A 20529-nucleotide genomic window follows, 5' to 3' on the forward strand; every position below is an offset into this window, starting at 1 on the left:
TAGCCATGTGGTAAAAATCATGCCCAATAAGTTTTATCACCAAGTACCTCACAAAAAACGATTAACATGCTAGTAAAAACGTTTTGAATATGTATTTTAAAGTTATGAAGTGTTATTAATAAGCCTGTTGACAGTCGCTGATACTGCAGTGAAGGCTCATACATTACTTCAATTTTAACAGTATTTTCTGAGTAAAATTCCATTTCCTAGAAAAAATACTTCAATGTACACACACACACTCATCAGCCTGATACCAGTCGCTACCACTGCATTTAAGGCTGAACTTACATTACATCGGTATTAGCAGTATTTTCTCAGTCAATTCCATTCCTTAGAAAATAATTTACTGCACATACCTCCTTGCAGGGGGGCCCTGCATGCTATTCCCCAGTTCTGAAGTTACCTCACTCCTCAGAATGTATGAGAACAGCCAGTGGATCTTAGTTACGCTAAGATCATAGAAAACGCAGGCAGATTCTTCTTCCAAATACTGCCTGAGATAAACAGCACACTCCGGTGCCATTTAAAAATAACAAACTTTTGATTGAAGAAATAATTAAGTATAAAACACCACACACTCCTCTCACGACCTCCATCTTGGTTGACTGGATGTGACATGTGAGGGGAGGAGCTATATAGCAGCTCTGCTTGGGTGATCCTCTTGCAACTTCCTGTTGGGGAAGAGATATAATCCCATAAGTAATGGATGACCCGTGGACTGACTACACTTAACAAGAGAAAATAAGGTAAGGGGAATCACACTGCAAAGCCAAGAGTTCAGAAACTGTGTGAGCAGAAGAAATAGCAATAAGAAATAAAACCTTCCAAGATAGTAACTTGATATCAATAGAATGCAGCGGCTCAAACGGAGCCTGCTGCAAAACCCTAAGAACAAGATTAAGGCTCCAAGGAGGAGCAACAGATTTAAACACAGGCCTGATTCTGACTAAAGCTTGAACAAAAGACTGAACATCTGGAAGAACTGCCAGACGTTTCTGCAAAAGAATAGACAGCGCCGGAATCTGACCCTTCAGAGTACTGACTGACAAACTGTTCTCCAGACCTTCCTGAAGAAAAGACAAAGTTCAAGGAAACTTTACCTTGTTCCAAAAAAAAAACAAAAAACTTAGAATCGCACCAATGAAGGTATTTGCACCATACCCAATGGTAGATCTTGCGAGTAACCCGTTTACGAGCCTGAAGCATAGTATCTATGACTTTCTCAGAGAAGCCACGTCTAGCCAAAACTAGATGTTCAATCTCCAAGCAGTCAGCTTCAGAGAAACCAGATTTGGATGAAGGAAGGTAACCTGAAGTAGAAGGTCCTTCCTTAAAGGTAACCTCCAAGGCGGAAGAGATGACATTGTCACCAGATCCGTGGACCATATCCTGTGAGGCCATGCAGGAGTTATTAGAATTACAGAAGCTCTCTCCTGTTTGATGCGAGCAATCACTTGTGGAAGAAGAGCAAATGGAGGAAATAGGTAAGCTAAAGCGTCTATCAGAACGGCCTGAGGATCTCTTGACCTTGAACTGTACCGTGGAAGCTTGGCGTTTTGACAAGATGCTATAAGATCCAACTCCAGAACCCCCCCCACCTGAGGGTTATCATTGAGAAGACCTCCGGATGAAGAGCCCACTCCCCAGGATGAAAAGTCTGTTTGCTCAGAAAATCGGCCTCCCAATTGTCCACTCCTGGAATGTGGATGGCAGATAGAAGACAATCGTGAGTTTCCACCCAATGCTAAGGAACTCAGAGTCCCCCCTTGGTGATTGATGTAAGCCACTGAAGTAATGTTTTCCGACAGGAATCTGACCAAAGCTAGTTGAGGCCAAGTTAACAAAACATTGAAGATTGTCTCAATTCCAAGATGTTTATTGAAAGAGACGACGACTCCGGAGTCCACAGCCACTGAGTTTTTAAGGAACCCCAAACTGCTCCCCAGCCCATTAGGCTGACGTCTGTGGTCACGATCACCCAGGACGGCCTCAGGAAGCATGTGCCTTGAGACAGATGGTCTTGTGAAGTCCACCACGAGAGAGAGACTCTTTTTGGGGAGTCCAGATTTATCCTCTGTAAGAGATCTGAGTGGTCCCCGTTCCATAGACTGAGCATGCATAGTTGCAGAGGTCTCAGATGGAACCAAGGAAAAGGAATGAGGTCCATGGAAGCTACAATCAGACCGATCACCTCCATGCATTGAGCCACTGATGGATGAACAGTTGTCTGGAGAGAAAGGCATGAAGCATGAAGTTTTGATTTTCTGACATCCGTCAGAAAAATCTTCATGGACAAATAATCTATAATTGTTCCTAAAAAACATACCCTTGTATCTAGTACAAGGGAACTCTTTCCCTGATTTACTTTACACCTGTGGGAACGTAGAATAGACAACATCTCTGTATGAGATCTTGCTAGATGAAAAGATGGCGCTTGAACTAAGATGTCGTCCAGATATTAGATTAGGGAATATTTGACTTGTAGATCAGAGTTTATTATTTATGCAATCAAGTGTCCATGTTCGTTGTTATATATTGGACAATCGACCAGAGAAGCACGTGAGAGAAACTCTGAACACAAGTCAAATATTAGATGTAGTAAGGATGCTTCAGTTTCCTCACCCTTTTTACAAGCCGGCCATAATATCAGCCAACTTTGTTTCCAAATTTTGGAACAAATTCATATGCCTAGAAGAGGTGGTGATAGGGAAGCTTTATTAAATAAAAGGGAGGCCTTTTGGATTAATGAACTTAACACCTTATGGCCCAAAGGCCTTAATAGAGAATGCAATTGGACAACGTTTAAGATTTAAAGATTCAATGTTTAACATTCTTGTTCTTTTTGGTAGACTCTTTTTATGTATTTACTTTAACTATGTGTTTAAGTTATTGTTGATTTTGCATTTTTATGGGTTATGTTTAATTATGTAATAATATCAAGTATAGATTTGGTATTAACCCATTGATATACTGAGTATCCATTAGTTTTTAAATATTTTTGACTTATTAAGATATAGGGGATTCTAATTTTAAGGATTCTCATATATCAAATTTTTTTAATAAATCCATATATGTTATTGTGTTCTTACAAATATGAAGGTAGTATAGATGTAACTATAATATGAGTATTTGTCACCAATTCAAATGCAAGTTATTTTTTAACATTAAATTTACTTATGCTTACGTTATATTATGATGTTTTTATAAATTGACTTGTTTTTTAGGATCACTTGGCATTGTATCCCTTAGTGGATATACTGTTAAATTTTGTAACATATATTTTGCAACAATTTTTGTATAGAAAATTTTTATATGCAGTATCTATGTTTGACCACTAGATGGCGATATTTATGCACTTATCACAATTGTTTGGCGCCATTAGGGCTATTTAAACACTGTTATACTCACTTAATGTCAGGCTTGAAAAAGGGTTTATAGTTAGCCCGAAACGTTGCTTTGTTATTGGACCCTGTATGAAAAATAAAGGTCACTTTGCTCGCCATAGCTGGAGATTACTTTTTCATTTAGATTGTAAGTTCCCACAGGAATAGGGCCCTCAATTTCCCCTGTATTTGTCTGTAAAATGTTGTCTTTTATTGTATTGTTTCTCCATTGTACTGTTATCCTTGTACCCATGGGCAGCGCTGCGGAATCTGTTGGCACTTTATAAATAAAGAATAATAATATTAATAAGAAGAAGAAGACAAAGAAGAAGCCACAGCAATACCCCGGGATCTGACCACTGCCAGAAGAGTCCCAGAACCTTTGTAAAAATTCTGGGAGCTGTAGCAAGACCAAAAGAAAGGGCAACAAACTGGAAATGTTTGTACAGAAAGGCAAACCTCAGATACTGATAATGATCCCTGTGAATGGGAATATGAAGATACGCATCCTTCAGAGCTATAGTCGTCATGAATTGACTCTTGAACCAAAGAAAGAATGGAGCGGATAGTGTACATCCTGAAGGATGGAAGCCTAAGGAATTGATTCAGACACTTTAGGTCCAATAGTCCAATATAGGACGGAAAGTTCCCTCCTTTTTGGGCACTACAAATAGATTTGAATAGAATCCTAGCCCCTGTTCCTCTAGAGGAACAGGAACAATCACTCCCAGGGAGGAAAGATCTTTTACGCAATTTAAGAAAGCCTGTCTTTTTATCCGATTCACAGATAACCTTGACAGATGGAATCTGCCCCTGGGAGGACAAGATTTGAATCCTATTCTGTAACCTTGGGAGACTAAGCATGCCAAAAAAAAGAGAGCCTTCCCCCCACCTGATCAAATACAGGATATGGGGCAGACCCATGATACTGATTTAGAAACAACAGAAGGCTTATTGGCTTGCTTTCCTTTATTCCAAGGCTGACTGGACCTCCAAGAAGACTTGGAGTGATCCGACTTGGAAGAGGAGGAGGAAAACTTTTGTCCTTTAAAGTTACGAAAGGAATGAAAAATAGAATTCTGGCGACCTTTGGTCCTATTCTTTTTATCCTGAGGTAGAAAAGAACCCTTTCCACCTGAAATATCGGAAATAATTTCAGCCAGACCTGGATCAAACAAGGTTTTACCCTTATAAGGTAAAGATAAAATCTTGGACTTGGATGTGACATCTGCAGACCAAGACTTTAACCACAGAGCTCTGCAAGCTAAAATAGTGAAACCAGAAATCTTAGCTCTTAGTCTAAGAACTTGCATGTTGGCATTACAAATAAAAGGTATTGGCTAGCTTTAGAGCCTTTATTCTGTCTCAGATCTCCTCTACAGTAGTCTCTTCCAAATTGAGATTAGATAAATCATCACACCAATAAGAAGCTACCCCCGCAACTGTAGCAATACTAGCAACAGGCTGCCACTGTAACCCCTGATGAACGTACATTTTTTTTTTAAAATGCCTCAAGTTTCTTATCCATGGGATCTTTGAAAGAACAACTACCTTCAATAGGAATATCAGTTCTTTTGGCAAGAGTAGAACTAGCTCCTTGTAATTTGGGCACTTTGCACCACGAGTCACAAATAGAGTCACCAACAGGGAACATCTTTTTAAAAACAGGGGATGGGGAAATAGGAATCCCTGGTTTATCCCATTCCTGAGTAATGATATCTGCCATACGGTCTGGAACTGGAAACACTTTCATAGAAAGAGGGATCATCATATACCCTATTAAGTTTACTAGACCTCTTTGGATTCTCTGCGACAGACTAATCTGATTCTTCCAAAGTAGCAAGAACCTCTTTTAAAAGCAAGGTGAAAGTCTATGGTCTGTAAGGAATTATCTATAAGGTAATATCTGGGATGGTTAATGATCTTCAAGGATAATAATCTATTGGGTCATAAGACATGATATTTAATTTAATTTTGTACAATGATGAACAAATTATCAAAAGCTCACCTCTATCATCAAATTCTAGAATGGGCTGCTGGGGAGTGGTGATCATTGGACCAGTGGGGACATCAGGAAGGTCAATATGCATTTCTTTGTTTGACAAAACCTCTTCCCTCTGAAGAATCTCATCCAACTCTTTCTCAAGTTCTTCAGAATCCAGATCTGAAAAGTAATGAATAATAAAAAGGATACGTGTTACCATCAAATTATCAGTCAAGAAGTTATAAATACAATCATTTCTAGAAATATAGCAATTCAACAGTACTTGCTGATTTAGTAAACAGAATATTAAAAAGTGACAGTCTAGTCAAAATTAAACTTTAATGATTCAGATAGGGCATGCAATTTTAAACAACTTTCCAATTAACTTTTATAATCAAATTTGCTTTGTACTCTTGGTATTCTTTGTTGAAAGCTAAACCTAGGTAGGCTCATATGCTATTTTCTAATCCCTTGAAAGCCGCCTCTTATCTCAGTGCATTTGACAGTTTTTCATAGACACAGCAAGTTCATGTGGGTCATATAGATAATATTGCGCTCACACCCATGGCATAATTTATGAGTCAGCACTAATTGGCTAAAATGTAAGTCTGTCAAAAGAACATAAATAAGGGGGAAGTCTGCACAGGCTTAGATACAAGGTAATCACAGAGGTAAAAAGTATATTAATATAAATATGTTGGTTATGCAAAACTGGGGAATGAGTAATAAAAGGATCATCTATCTTTTTAAACAATCAAAATAATGGAGTAGACTGTCCCTTTAAAATATGTAAAGTTTCTCTCTTTTTGTTCTGTGCCCTTTAATGCTTTCACTAATTTTGACACAGCATACATCACGATTTTGCAAAAATATGTTTAATAAACCTAAAAGGGTTCCGAATAGTCAAAAACATAATTTATGCTTACCTGATAAATTCCTTTCTTCTGTTGTGTGATCAGTCCACGGGTCATCATTACTTCTGGGATATAACTCCTCCCCAACAGGAAATGCAAGAGGATTCACCCAGCAGAGCTGCATATAGCTCCTCCCCTCTACGTCAGTCCCAGTCATTCGACCAAGAATCAACGAGAAAGGAGTAACCAAGGGTGAAGTGGTGACTGGAGTATAATTTAAAAGATATTTACCTGCCTTAAAACAGGGCGGGCCGTGGACTGATCACACAACAGAAGAAAGGAATTTATCAGGTAAGCATAAATTATGTTTTCTTCTGTTATGTGTGATCAGTCCACGGGTCATCATTACTTCTGGGATACCAATACCAAAGCAAAAGGACACGGATGACGGGAGGGATAGGCAGGCTCATTATATAGAAGGAACCACTGCCTGAAGAACCTTTCTCCCAAAAATAGCCTCCGAAGAAGCAAAAGTGTCAAATTTGTAAAATTTGGAAAAAGTATGAAGCGAAGACCAAGTTGCAGCCTTGCAAATCTGTTCAACAGAGGCCTCATTCTTAAAGGCCCAAGTGGAAGCCACAGCTCTAGTGGAGTGAGCTGTAATTCTTTCAGGAGGCTGCTGACCAGCAGTCTCATAGGCTAAACGTATTATGCTACGAAGCCAAAAAGAGAGAGAGGTAGCAGAAGCTTTTTGACCTCTCCTCTGTCCAGAATAAACGACAAACAGGGAAGAAGTTTGGCGAAAATCTTTAGTTGCCTGCAAGTAGAACTTGAGGGCACGAACTACATCCAGATTGTGTAGAAGACGTTCCTTCTTTGAAGAAGGATTTGGACACAAGGATGGAACAACAATCTCTTGATTGATATTCCTGTTAGTGACCACCTTAGGTAAGAACCCAGGTTTAGTACGCAGAACTACCTTGTCTGAGTGAAAAATCAGATAAGGAGAATCACAATGTAAGGCTGATAACTCAGAGACTCTTCGAGCCGAGGAAATAGCCATTAAAAACAGAACTTTCCAAGATAACAATTTTATATCAATGGAATGAAGGGGTTCAAATGGAACACCCTGTAAAACGTTAAGAACTAAGTTTAAACTCCATGGCGGAGCAACAGCTTTAAACACAGGCTTGATCCTAGCTAAAGCCTGACAAAAAGCCTGGACGTCTGGATTTTCTGACAGACGCCTGTGTAACAAGATGGACAGAGCTGAAATCTGTCCCTTTAATGAACTAGCTGATAAACCCTTTTCTAACCCTTCTTGTAGAAAGGACAATATCCTAGAGATCCTAACCTTACTCCATGAGTAATGTTTGGATTCGCACCAGTATAGGTATTTACGCCATATTTTATGGTAAATCTTTCTGGTAACAGGCTTCCTAGCCTGTATCAGGGTATCAATAACCGACTCAGAAAAACCACGTTTTGATAAAATCAAACGTTCAATTTCCAAGCAGTCAGCTTCAGAGAAGTTAGATTTTGATGTTTGAATGGACCCTGTATCAGAAGGTCCTGTCTTAGAGGTAGAGACCAAGGCGGACAGGATGACATGTCCACTAGATCTGCATACCAAGTCCTGCGTGGCCATGCAGGCGCTATTAGAATCACTGATGCTCTCTCCTGCTTGATTTTGGCAATCAATCGAGGAAGCAGCGGAAAGGGTGGAAACACATAAGCCATCCCGAAGTTCCAAGGTGCTGTCAAAGCATCTATCAGAACCGCTCCCGGATCCCTGGATCTGGACCCGTAGCGAGGAAGTTTGGCGTTCTGGCGAGACGCCATGAGATCTATCTCTGGTTTGCCCCAACGTCGAAGTATTTGGGCAAAGACCTCCGGATGAAGTTCCCACTCCCCCGGATGAAAAGTCTGGCGACTCAAGAAATCCGCCTCCCAGTTCTCCACTCCCGGGATGTGGATTGCTGACAGGTGGCAAGAGTGAGACTCTGCCCAGCGAATTATCTTTGATACTTCCACCATTGCTAGGGAGCTTCTTGTCCCTCCCTGATGGTTGATGTAAGCTACAGTCGTGATGTTGTCCGACTGAAACCTGATGAACCCCCGAGTTGTTAATTGGGGCCAAGCTAGAAGGGCATTGAGAACTGCTCTCAATTCCAGAATGTTTATTGGAAGGAGACTCTCCTCCTGATTCCATAGTCCCTGAGCCTTCAGAGAATTCCAGACAGCGCCCCAACCTAGTAGGCTGGCGTCTGTTGTTACAATTGTCCAGTCTGGCCTGCTGAATGGCATCCCCCTGGACAGGTGTGGCCGATGAAGCCACCATAGAAGAGAATTTCTGGTCTCTTGATTCAGATTCAGAGTAGGGGACAAATCTGAGTAATCCCCATTCCACTGACTTAGCATGCATAATTGCAGAGGTCTGAGGTGTAGGCGTGCAAAAGGTACTATGTCCATTGCCGCTACCATTAAGCCGATCACCTCCATGCATTGAGCTACTGACGGGTGTTGAATGGAATGAAGGACACGGCATGCATTTTGAAGCTTTGTTAACCTGTCCTCTGTCAGGTAAATCTTCATTTCTACAGAATCTATCAGAGTCCCCAAGAATGGAACTCTTGTGAGAGGAAAAAGAGAACTCTTCTTTTCGTTCACTTTCCATCCATGCGACCTTAGAAATGCCAGAACTAACTCTGTATGAGACTTGGCAGTTTGAAAGCTTGAAGCTTGTATTAGAATGTCGTCTAGGTATGGAGCTACCGAAATCCCTCGCGGTCTTAGTACCGCCAGAAGGGCACCCAGAACCTTCGTGAAGATTCTTGGAGCCGTAGCCAATCCGAATGGAAGAGCTACAAACTGGTAGTGCCTGTCTAAGAAGGCAAACCTTAGATACCGGTGATGATCTTTGTGGATCGGTATGTGAAGGTAAGCATCCTTTAAATCCACTGTGGTCATGTACTGACCCTCTTGGATCATGGGTAAGATTGTCCGAATAGTTTCCATTTTGAACGATGGAACTCTTAGGAATTTGTTTAGAATCTTTAAATCTAAGATTGGCCTGAAAGTTCCCTCTTTTTTGGGAACCACAAACAGGTTTGAGTAGAACCCTTGTCCTTGTTCCGACCGCGGAACCGGATGGATCACTCCCATTATTAACAGATCTTGTACGCAGCGTAGAAACGCTTCTTTCTTTATCTGGTTTGTTGACAACCTTGACAGATGAAATCTCCCTCTTGGGGGAGATAATTTGAAGTCTAGAAGGTATCCCTGAGATATGATCTCTAGTGCCCAGGGATCCTGAACATCTCTTGCCCAGGCCTGGGCGAAGAGAGAGAGTCTGCCCCCCACTAGATCCGGTCCCGGATCGGGGGCTCTCGGTTCATGCTGTCTTTGGGGCAGCAGCAGGTTTCCTGGCCTGCTTGCTCTTGTTCCAGGACTGGTTAGGCTTCCAGCCTTGCCTGTAACGAGCAACAGCTCCTTCCTGTTTTGGTGCAGTGGAGGTTGATGCTGCTCCTGTTTTGAAGTTCCGAAAGGGACGAAAATTAGACTGTCTAGCCTTAGCTTTGGCTTTGTCTTGAGGTAGGGCGTGGCCCTTACCTCCTGTAATGTCAGCGATAATCTCTTTCAAACCGGGCCCAAATAAAGACTGCCCCTTGAAAGGTATATTAAGTAATTTGGACTTAGAAGTAACATCAGCTGACCAGGATTTTAGCCACAGCGCCCTACGTGCCTGTATGGCGAATCCTGAGTTCTTAGCCGTAAGTTTGGTTAAATGTACTACGGCCTCCGAAATGAAGGAATTAGCTAGTTTAAGGACTCTAAGCCTGTCCGTAATGTCGTCTAGCGTAGATGAACTAAGGTTCTCTTCAAGCGACTCAATCCAAAATGCTGCCGCAGCCGTAATCGGCGCGATACATGCAAGGGGTTGTAATATAAAACCTTGTTGAACAAACATTTTCTTAAGGTAACCCTCTAATTTTTTATCCATTGGATCTGAGAAAGCACAGCTATCCTCCACCGGGATAGTGGTACGCTTAGCTAAAGTAGAAACTGCTCCCTCCACCTTGGGGACCGTTTGCCATAAGTCCCGAGTGGTGGCGTCTATTGGAAACATCTTTCTAAATATTGGAGGGGGTGAGAACGGCACACCGGGTCTATCCCACTCCTTAGTAACAATTTCAGTTAGTCTCTTAGGTATAGGAAAAACGTCAGTACTCGCCGGTACCGCAAAGTATTTATCCAACCTACACAGTTTCTCTGGTATTGCAACGGTGTTACAATCGTTGAGAGCTGCTAAGACCTCCCCTAGTAATACACGGAGGTTCTCCAATTTAAATTTAAAATTTGAAATATCTGAGTCCAATCTGTTTGGATCAGAACCGTCACCCACAGAATGAAGCTCTCCGTCCTCATGCTCTGCGAGCTGTGACGCAGTATCAGACATGGCCCTAGCATTGTCAGCGCACTCTGTTCTCACCCCAGAGTGATCACGCTTGCCTCTTAGTTCTGGTAATTTAGACAAAACTTCAGTCATAACAGTAGCCATATCTTGTAATGTTATCTGTAATGGCCGCCCAGATGTACTAGGCGCCAAAATATCACGCACCTCCCGGGCGGGAGATGCAGGTACTGCCGCGTGAGGCGAGTTAGTCGGCATAACTCTCCCCTCGCTGTTTGGTGAAATTTGTTCACATTGTACAGATTGACTTTTATTTAAAGTAGCATCAATACAGTTAGTACATAAATTTCTATTGGGCTCCACCTTGGCATTGGAACAAATGACACAGATATCTTCCTCTGAGTCAGACATGTTTAACACACTAGCAAAAAACTTACAACTTGGTTATAATCTTTTTTAGCAAAAAACCTACTGTGCCTCAAAGAGGTACTAACGATTAAATGACAGTTGAAATAATGAACTGAAAAACAGTTATAGCATCAAACTTTAAAATAACAAAACTTTTAGCAAAGGTTTGTTCCCATTAGTAAAATAACAATAATTAAATTTGACATAAAAAATACAAAGCAACGTTTTTATTCACAGTCACTATAAGAATTCTCACAGCTCTGCTGAGAGAATTTACCTCCCTTCAAAGAAGTTTGAAGACCCCTGAGATCTATCAGAGATGAACCGGATCATGCAGGAAATATAAAAGTAACTGACTGGTATTTTTTGATGCGTAGCAAAGAGCGCCAAAAACGGCCCCTCCCTCTCCCACACAGCAGTGAAGAGAAACGAAACTGTCACAATTAAAGCAAAAAAAAAAAACTGCCAAGTGGAAAATAATGCCCAAATATTTATTCACACAGTACCTCAGCAATGTAAACGATTCTACATTCCAGCAAAAACGTTTAACATGATAAATAGTTATTAAAAAGGATTAGTGACCTTTAACAGAGTAGTTCCGGTGAAATACCATCCCCAGAATACTGAAGTGTATACATACATGTCATTTTAACGGTATGGCAGGATTTTCTCATCAATTCCATTCAGAAAATAAAAACTGCTACATACCTCAATGCAGATTCATCTGCCCGCTGTCCCCTGATCTGAAGCCTTTACCTCCCTCAGATGGCCGAGAACAGCAATATGATCTTAACTACTCCGGTTAAAATCATAGTAGAAAACTCTGACAGATTCTTCCTCAAACTCTGCCAGAGAAGTAATAACACGCTCCGGTGCTATTTTAAAATAACAAACTTTTGATTGAAGTCATAAAAACTAAGTATAATCACCATAGTCCTCTCACACATCCTATCTAGTCGTTGGGTGCAAGAGAATGACTGGGACTGACGTAGAGGGGAGGAGCTATATGCAGCTCTGCTGGGTGAATCCTCTTGCATTTCCTGTTGGGGAGGAGTTATATCCCAGAAGTAATGATGACCCGTGGACTGATCACACATAACAGAAGAAATAGAAATTTGCATGAATGTTTTTCAGTTTTGAATAAAAGCGATCTAATGATATATTAATTGTATTAGCATAAGGTTTCTACTAAAAGGCATTACTCCTCAGTAGCATAAGTGCATATGCTGCACCTGCTAAAAGCATTCAAACACTGCATCTGTTCAGAGAGGCAGTGGTGGCATATTATTGTGTCAATTAGGATTAGCATACGTAGGTATCTTTCAATCACCAAACATACCCTGCTCAGGAGAAGCTATGTGTTTAACCGCTTTGTGCACAAATGACATGCTCTAACAAATTAGAGCGTTTCATTTTTGCATTAGAATGTCACTTTAACTGTAGTTAAAATGTTACTATTAATATATTTTTTTACTTTTTTTTCAATCTTAACCAGTTCAACAGGACACCAGCTAATGGTAAAGAGTTATGATATATATATATATATATATATATATATATATATATATATATATATATATATATTAAAACATATTCTATTTTCTATATAATTTAATGGACACACCATCCAGCTAATTTTTCTGACCCAGCTAAAATTTAAGAATACATTAAGCTAAAATTAGCTAATGTTTAAGCTTTTTCAATCTTTTCTGTACAAATTATTGTTAAATCTATATTTGTTTGGATAGTTGAAGTAACATTTGTTAATAACAGAAAAAATTCTAATAATGCAAAGTATTAACCCCTTGACACATCATCCAGTGACCATCATACCGCATAACGTATATATATATGCTTCCTGGCTTCAAGAACCCACAGCAGCCGAGGCTGTAAAGTCTGTATATGAAAACTAAGCGCAATCGGTGCTCCGGTTCCATAAAAAAGGTAGATTCCTGACCGTTACAGGCAGTGACACTGTGTATATCACCTTCTACTGGTGCCGGCGGGAGGGAAGTCCAGTGGTGGAGGGGGGGGGGAGGGAGTTGAAGGCACCCTACACTCCAGAAACAAATAATGATGGGAGAGGGAGGGATAGGGCTTGCACTAAAAAAAAACAGAATTTATGTTTACCTGATAAATTACTTTCTCCAACGGTGTGTCCGGTCCACGGCGTCATCCTTACTTGTGGGATATTCTCTTCCCCAACAGGAAATGGCAAAGAGCCCAGCAAAGCTGGTCACATGATCCCTCCTAGGCTCCGCCTACCCCAGTCATTCGACCGACGTTAAGGAGGAATATTTGCATAGGAGAAACCATATGGTACCGTGGTGACTGTAGTTAAAGAAAATAAATTATCAGACCTGATTAAAAAACCAGGGCGGGCCGTGGACCGGACACACCGTTGGAGAAAGTAATTTATCAGGTAAACATAAATTCTGTTTTCTCCAACATAGGTGTGTCCGGTCCACGGCGTCATCCTTACTTGTGGGAACCAATACCAAAGCTTTAGGACACGGATGAAGGGAGGGAGCAAATCAGGTCACCTAAATGGAAGGCACCACGGCTTGCAAAACCTTTCTCCCAAAAATAGCCTCAGAAGAAGCAAAAGTATCAAACTTGTAAAATTTGGTAAAAGTGTGCAGTGAAGACCAAGTCGCTGCCCTACATATCTGATCAACAGAAGCCTCGTTCTTGAAGGCCCATGTGGAAGCCACAGCCCTAGTGGAATGAGCTGTGATTCTTTCGGGAGGCTGCCGTCCGGCAGTCTCGTAAGCCAATCTGATGATGCTTTTAATCCAAAAAGAGAGAGAGGTAGAAGTTGCTTTTTGACCTCTCCTTTTACCGGAATAAACAACAAACAAGGAAGATGTTTGTCTAAAATCCTTTGTAGCATCTAAATAGAATTTTAGAGCGCGAACAACATCCAAATTGTGCAACAAACGTTCCTTCTTCGAAACTGGTTTCGGACACAGAGAAGGTACGATAATCTCCTGGTTAATGTTTTTGTTAGAAACAACTTTTGGAAGAAAACCAGGTTTAGTACGTAAAACCACCTTATCTGCATGGAACACCAGATAAGGAGGAGAACACTGCAGAGCAGATAATTCTGAAACTCTTCTAGCAGAAGAAATTGCAACTAAAAACAAAACTTTCCAAGATAATAACTTAATATCAACGGAATGCAAGGGTTCAAACGGAACCCCCTGAAGAACTGAAAGAACTAAATTGAGACTCCAAGGAGGAGTCAAAGGTTTGTAAACAGGCTTAATTCTAACCAGAGCCTGAACAAAAGCTTGAACATCTGGCACAGCGGCCAGCTTTTTGTGAAGTAACACAGACAAGGCAGAAATCTGTCCCTTCAGGGAACTTGCAGATAAACCTTTTTCCAATCCTTCTTGAAGGAAGGATAGAATCCTAGGAATCTTAACCTTGTCCCAAGGGAATCCTTTAGATTCACACCAACAGATATATTTTTTCCAAATTTTGTGGTAAATCTTTCTAGTTACAGGCTTTCTGGCCTGAACAAGAGTATCGATAACAGGATCTGAGAACCCTCGCTTCGATAAGATCAAGCGTTCAATCTCCAAGCAGTCAGCTGGAGTGAAACCAGATTCGGATGTTCGAACGGACCCTGAACAAGAAGGTCTCGTCTCAAAGGTAGCTTCCAAGGTGGAGCCGATGACATATTCACCAGATCTGCATACCAAGTCCTGCGTGGCCACGCAGGAGCTATCAAGATCACCGACGCCCTCTCCTGATTGATCCTGGCTACCAGCCTGGGGATGAGAGGAAACGGCGGGAACACATAAGCTAGTTTGAAGGTCCAAGGTGCTACTAGTGCATCCACTAGAGCCGCCTTGGGATCCCTGGATCTGGACCCGTAGCAAGGAACTTTGAAGTTCTGACGAGAGGCCATCAGATCCATGTCTGGAATGCCCCACAGCTGAGTGACTTGGGCAAAGATTTCCGGATGGAGTTCCCACTCCCCCGGATGCAATGTCTGACGACTCAGAAAATCCGCTTCCCAATTTTCCACTCCTGGGATGTGGATAGCAGACAGGTGGCAGGAGTGAAACTCCGCCCATAGAATGATTTTGGTCACTTCTTCCATCGCCAGGGAACTCCTTGTTCCCCCCTGATGGTTGATGTACGCAACAGTTGTCATGTTGTCTGATTGAAACCGTATGAACTTGGCCCTCGCTAGCTGAGGCCAAGCCTTGAGAGCATTGAATATCGCTCTCAGTTCCAGAATATTTATCGGTAGAAGAGATTCTTCCCGAGACCAAAGACCCTGAGCTTTCAGGGATCCCCAGACCGCGCCCCAGCCCATCAGACTGGCGTCGGTCGTGACAATGACCCACTCTGGTCTGCGGAATGTCATCCCTCGTGACAGGTTGTCCAGGGACAGCCACCAACGGAGTGAGTCTCTGGTCCTCTGATTTACTTGTATCTTCGGAGACAAGTCTGTATAGTCCCCATTCCACTGACTGAGCATGCACAGTTGTAATGGTCTTAGATGAATGCGTGCAAAAGGAACTATGTCCATTGCCGCTACCATCAACCCGATCACTTCCATGCACTGAGCTATGGAAGGAAGAGGAACGGAATGAAGTATCCGACAAGAGTCTAGAAGTTTTGTTTTTCTGGCCTCTGTCAGAAAAATCCTCATTTCTAAGGAGTCTATTATGGTTCCCAAGAAGGGAACCCTTGTTGACGGAGATAGAGAACTCTTTTCCACGTTCACTTTCCATCCGTGAGATCTGAGAAAGGCCAGGACAATGTCCGTGTGAGCCTTTGCTTGAGGAAGGGACGACGCTTGAATCAGAATGTCGTCCAAGTAAGGTACTACAGCAATGCCCCTTGGTCTTAGCACAGCTAGAAGGGACCCTAGTACCTTTGTGAAAATCCTTGGAGCAGTGGCTAATCCGAAAGGAAGCGCCACGAACTGGTAATGTTTGTCCAGGAATGCGAACCTCAGGAACCGATGATGTTCCTTGTGGATAGGAATATGTAGATACGCATCCTTTAAATCCACCGTGGTCATGAATTGACCTTCCTGGATGGAAGGAAGAATTGTTCGAATGGTTTCCATCTTGAACGATGGAACCTTGAGAAACTTGTTTAAGATCTTGAGATCTAACATTGGTCTGAACGTTCCCTCTTTCTTGGGAACTATAAACAGATTGGAGTAGAACCCCATCCCTTGATCTCTTAATGGAACAGGATGAATCACTCCCATTTTTAACAGGTCTTCTACACAATGTAAGAATGCCTGTCTTTTTATGTGGTCTGAAGACAACTGAGACCTGTGGAACCTCCCCCTTGGGGGAAGTCCCTTGAATTCCAGAAGATAACCTTGGGAGACTATTTCTAGCGCCCAAGGATCCAGAACATCTCTTGCCCAAGCCTGAGCGAAGAGAGAGAGTCTGCCCCCCACCAGATCCGGTCCCGGATCGGGGGCCAACATTTCATGCTGTCTTGGTAGCAGTGGCAGGTTTCTTGGCCTGCTTTCCCTTGTTCCAGCCTTGCATTGGTCTCCAAGCTGGCTTGGCTTGAGAAGAATTACCCTCTTGCTTAGAGGACGTAGCACTTTGGGCTGGTCCGTTTCTACGAAAGGGACGAAAATTAGGTTTATTTTTTGCCTTGAAAGGCCGATCCTGAGGAAGGGCGTGGCCCTTACCCCCAGTGATATCAGAGATAATCTCTTTCAAGTCAGGGCCAAACAGCGTTTTCCCCTTGAAAGGAATGTTAAGTAGCTTGTTCTTGGAAGACGCATCAGCCGACCAAGATTTCAACCAAAGCGCTCTGCGCGCCACAATAGCAAACCCAGAATTCTTAGCCGCTAACCTAGCCAATTGCAAAGTGGCGTCTAGGGTGAAAGAATTAGCCAATTTGAGAGCATTGATTCTGTCCATAATCTCCTCAAAAGGAGGAGAATCACTATCGACCGCCTTTATCAGCTCATCGAACCAGAAACATGCGGCTGTAGCGACAGGGACAATGCATGAAATTGGTTGTAGAAGGTAACCCTGCTGAACAAACATCTTTTTAAGCAAACCTTCTAATTTTTTATCCATAGGATCTTTGAAAGCACAACTATCCTCTATGGGTATAGTGGTGCGTTTGTTTAAAGTGGAAACCGCTCCCTCGACCTTGGGGACTGTCTGCCATAAGTCCTTTCTGGGGTCGACCATAGGAAACAATTTTTTAAATATGGGGGGAGGGACGAAAGGAATACCGGGCCTTTCCCATTCTTTATTAACAATGTCCGCCACCCGCTTGGGTATAGGAAAAGCTTCTGGGAGCCCCGGCACCTCTAGGAACTTGTCCATTTTACATAGTTTCTCTGGGATGACCAACTTGTCACAATCATCCAGAGTGGATAATACCTCCTTAAGCAGAATGCGGAGATGTTCCAACTTAAATTTAAATGCAATCACATCAGGTTCAGCTTGTTGAGAAATGTTCCCTGAATCAGTAATTTCTCCCTCAGACAAAACCTCCCTGGCCCCATCAGACTGGGTTAGGGGCCCTTCAGAAATATTATTATCAGCGTCGTCATGCTCTTCAGTGTCTAAAACAGAGCAGTCGCGCTTACGCTGATAAGTGTTCATTTTGGCTAAAATGTTTTTGACAGAATTATCCATTACAGCCGTTAATTGTTGCATAGTAAGGAGTATTGGCGCGCTAGATGTACTAGGGGCCTCCTGAGTGGGCAAGACTCGTGTAGACGAAGGAGGGAATGATGCAGTACCATGCTTACTCCCCTCACTTGAGGAATCATCTTGGGCATCATTGTCATCGTCACATAAATCACATTTATTTAAATGAATAGGAATTCTGGCTTCCCCACATTCAGAACACAGTCTATCTGGTAGTTCAGACATGTTAAACAGGCATAAACTTGATAACAAAGTACAAAAAACGTTTTAAAATAAAACCGTTACTGTCACTTTAAATTTTAAACTGAACACACTTTATTACTGCAATTGCGAAAAAACATGAAGGAATTGTTCAAAATTCACCAAATTTTCACCACAGTGTCTTAAAGCCTTAAAAGTATTGCACACCAAATTTGGAAGCTTTATCCCTTAAAATAACGGAACCGGAGCCGTTTTGAACTTTAACCCCTTTACAGTCCCTGGTATCTGCTTTGCTGAGACCCAACCAAGCCCCAAGGGGAATACGATACCAAATGACGCCTTCAGAAAGTCTGTTCTAAGTATCAGAGCTCCTCTCACATGCGACTGCATGCCATGCCTCTCAAAAATAAGTGCGCAACACCGGCGCGAAAATGAGGCTCTGCCTATGCTTTGGGAAAGCCCCTAAAGAATAAGGTGTCTAAAACAGTGCCTGCCGATATTATTATATCAAAATACCCAGATAAAATGATTCCTCAAGGCTAAATATGTGTTAATAATCAATCGATTTAGCCCAGAAAAAGTCTACAGTCTTAATAAGCCCTTTTTGAAGCCCTTATTTACGATCGTAATAAACATGGCTTACCGGATCCCATAGGGAAAATGACAGCTTCCAGCATTACATCGTCTTGTTAGAATGTGTCATACCTCAAGCAGCAAGAGACTGCTCACTGTTCCCCCAACTGAAGTTAATTGCTCTCAACAGTCCTGTGTGGAACAGCCATGGATTTTAGTGACGGTTGCTAAAATCATTTTCCTCATACAAACAGAAATCTTCATCTCTTTTCTGTTTCTGAGTAAATAGTACATACCAGCACTATTTCAAAATAACAAACTCTTGATTGAATAATAAAAACTACAGTTAAACACTAAAAAACTCTAAGCCATCTCCGTGGAGATGTTGCCTGTACAACGGCAAAGAGAATGACTGGGGTAGGCGGAGCCTAGGAGGGATCATGTGACCAGCTTTGCTGGGCTCTTTGCCATTTCCTGTTGGGGAAGAGAATATCCCACAAGTAAGGATGACGCCGTGGACCGGACACACCTATGTTGGAGAAATATATATATATATATATATATATATATATATATATATATATATATATATATATATATATATATATATAGTTTTAATATGTTTAAAAAAAATAAGCCTCTATTTCTGTTAAAATTGATTGATAGCAAATATGCTAAAAATTCTCCAGTATTTTGGCCAAGTTAATCTCTGAAATTTCTGGTAGTGAAGGGGTCAATATGGCTATAGCCAGCTAATTGATAATGCCGCCGGGATGGTAAAATTGTATAGGTGTGTATATATATTTTTGCATACAAAGAGAGAAACGCTCTACCAGGAAAGAACAACAGCTCATTAGCTAGTTCTATGGCGATTTACCACCTGGAAGCAGCCTCTTTTAGACCAGTGTGCTTTTCACAAAGGAAAACTTTCCTTAAAGGGCCATGATATCCACATTTTTTCTTTCATGATTTAGAAAGAGAATGCATTTTTAAACATCTTTCTAATTTACTTCTATTATCTAATTTGTTTTATTCTCCTGATATTATTTGCTGAAAAGCATATCTAGATATTCTCAGTAGCTGCTGATTGGTTGCTGCACATAGAAGTCTCATGTGATTGGCTCACCCATGTACATTGCTTTTTCTTCAAATAAGGATTTCTCAGAAATGAAGCAAAATAAATAATAGAAGTAAATTGTAATGTTGTTTAAATTTGTATGTTCTATCTGAATCATGAAAGAAAGATTTTGGATTTAGTGGCCCTTTAAGTATATCAGTCTGATCCCGCCAAGTAAGGTCAGTCCAGCCCCGAAATATCAGGCAATTCTCCTCTGAACAAGGGACATGACAACCCCAGACGATCATTTCGGCCCCCTATGGGCCTTGTCAGTGAGATGCAGCCACATTCCTCTAAGCACACTGGGCAAGGAGTCCACGTCTGGTTTCCCCCATCACCCATAGGGAGACTTCCCCAGGGTCATATTAATTTGCATACAAATAGAGAAGCGCTCTACCAGGAACGAACAACAGCTCATTAGCTAGTTCTATGGCAATTTACCACCTAGGAGGCCAAAACGATCGTCTGGGTTTGTTATGTTCCTTGTTCAGAGGAGAATTACCTGGTATTTCGGGGCTGGACTGACCTTACTTGGCGGGATCAGACTGATATACTTAAAGGGACACTGTAACCAAATTTTTTCTTTCATGATTCAGATAGAGCATGACATTTTAAGCAACTTTCTAATTTACTCCTATAATCAAATTTTCTTTATTCTCTTGGTATCTTTATTTGAAATGCAAGAATCTAAGTTTAGATGCCGGCCCATTTTTGGTGAACATCATCGGTTGTCCTTGCTGATTGGTGGAAAAAATTAATCCACCAATCAAAAAGTGCTGTCCAGAGTTCTTAACCCAAGAAAAGCTTAAATGGCTTTTATTTCAAATAAAGATAGCAAGAGAACGAAGAAAAATTGATAATAGGAGTAAATTAGAAAGTTGCTTAAAATTGCCTGCTCTATCTGAATCACAAAAGAAAAAAATTGGGTACAGT

At 41.5% G+C, this 20529-nt stretch overlaps 1 protein-coding gene across 4 annotated transcripts in view; it reads right to left on the reverse strand.

Annotated features, from left to right (window-relative positions):
* The window catches only part of CHMP7 (charged multivesicular body protein 7), a 362230-nt gene that overhangs the window by 17358 nt on the left and 324343 nt on the right, over positions 1-20529 (reverse strand). For all 4 annotated transcript variants that reach the window (XM_053717984.1, XM_053717985.1, XM_053717986.1 and 1 more), the window contains one exon: positions 5392-5547. In XM_053717984.1, coding sequence (XP_053573959.1) covers positions 5392-5547 — 156 coding nt within the window. The remainder of the gene's footprint in view (positions 1-5391; positions 5548-20529) is intronic.

The sequence above is a fragment of the Bombina bombina genome, chromosome 6 (genome assembly GCF_027579735.1).
Source record: "Bombina bombina isolate aBomBom1 chromosome 6, aBomBom1.pri, whole genome shotgun sequence".
In the NCBI taxonomy this organism is placed as follows: Eukaryota; Metazoa; Chordata; class Amphibia; order Anura; family Bombinatoridae; genus Bombina; species Bombina bombina.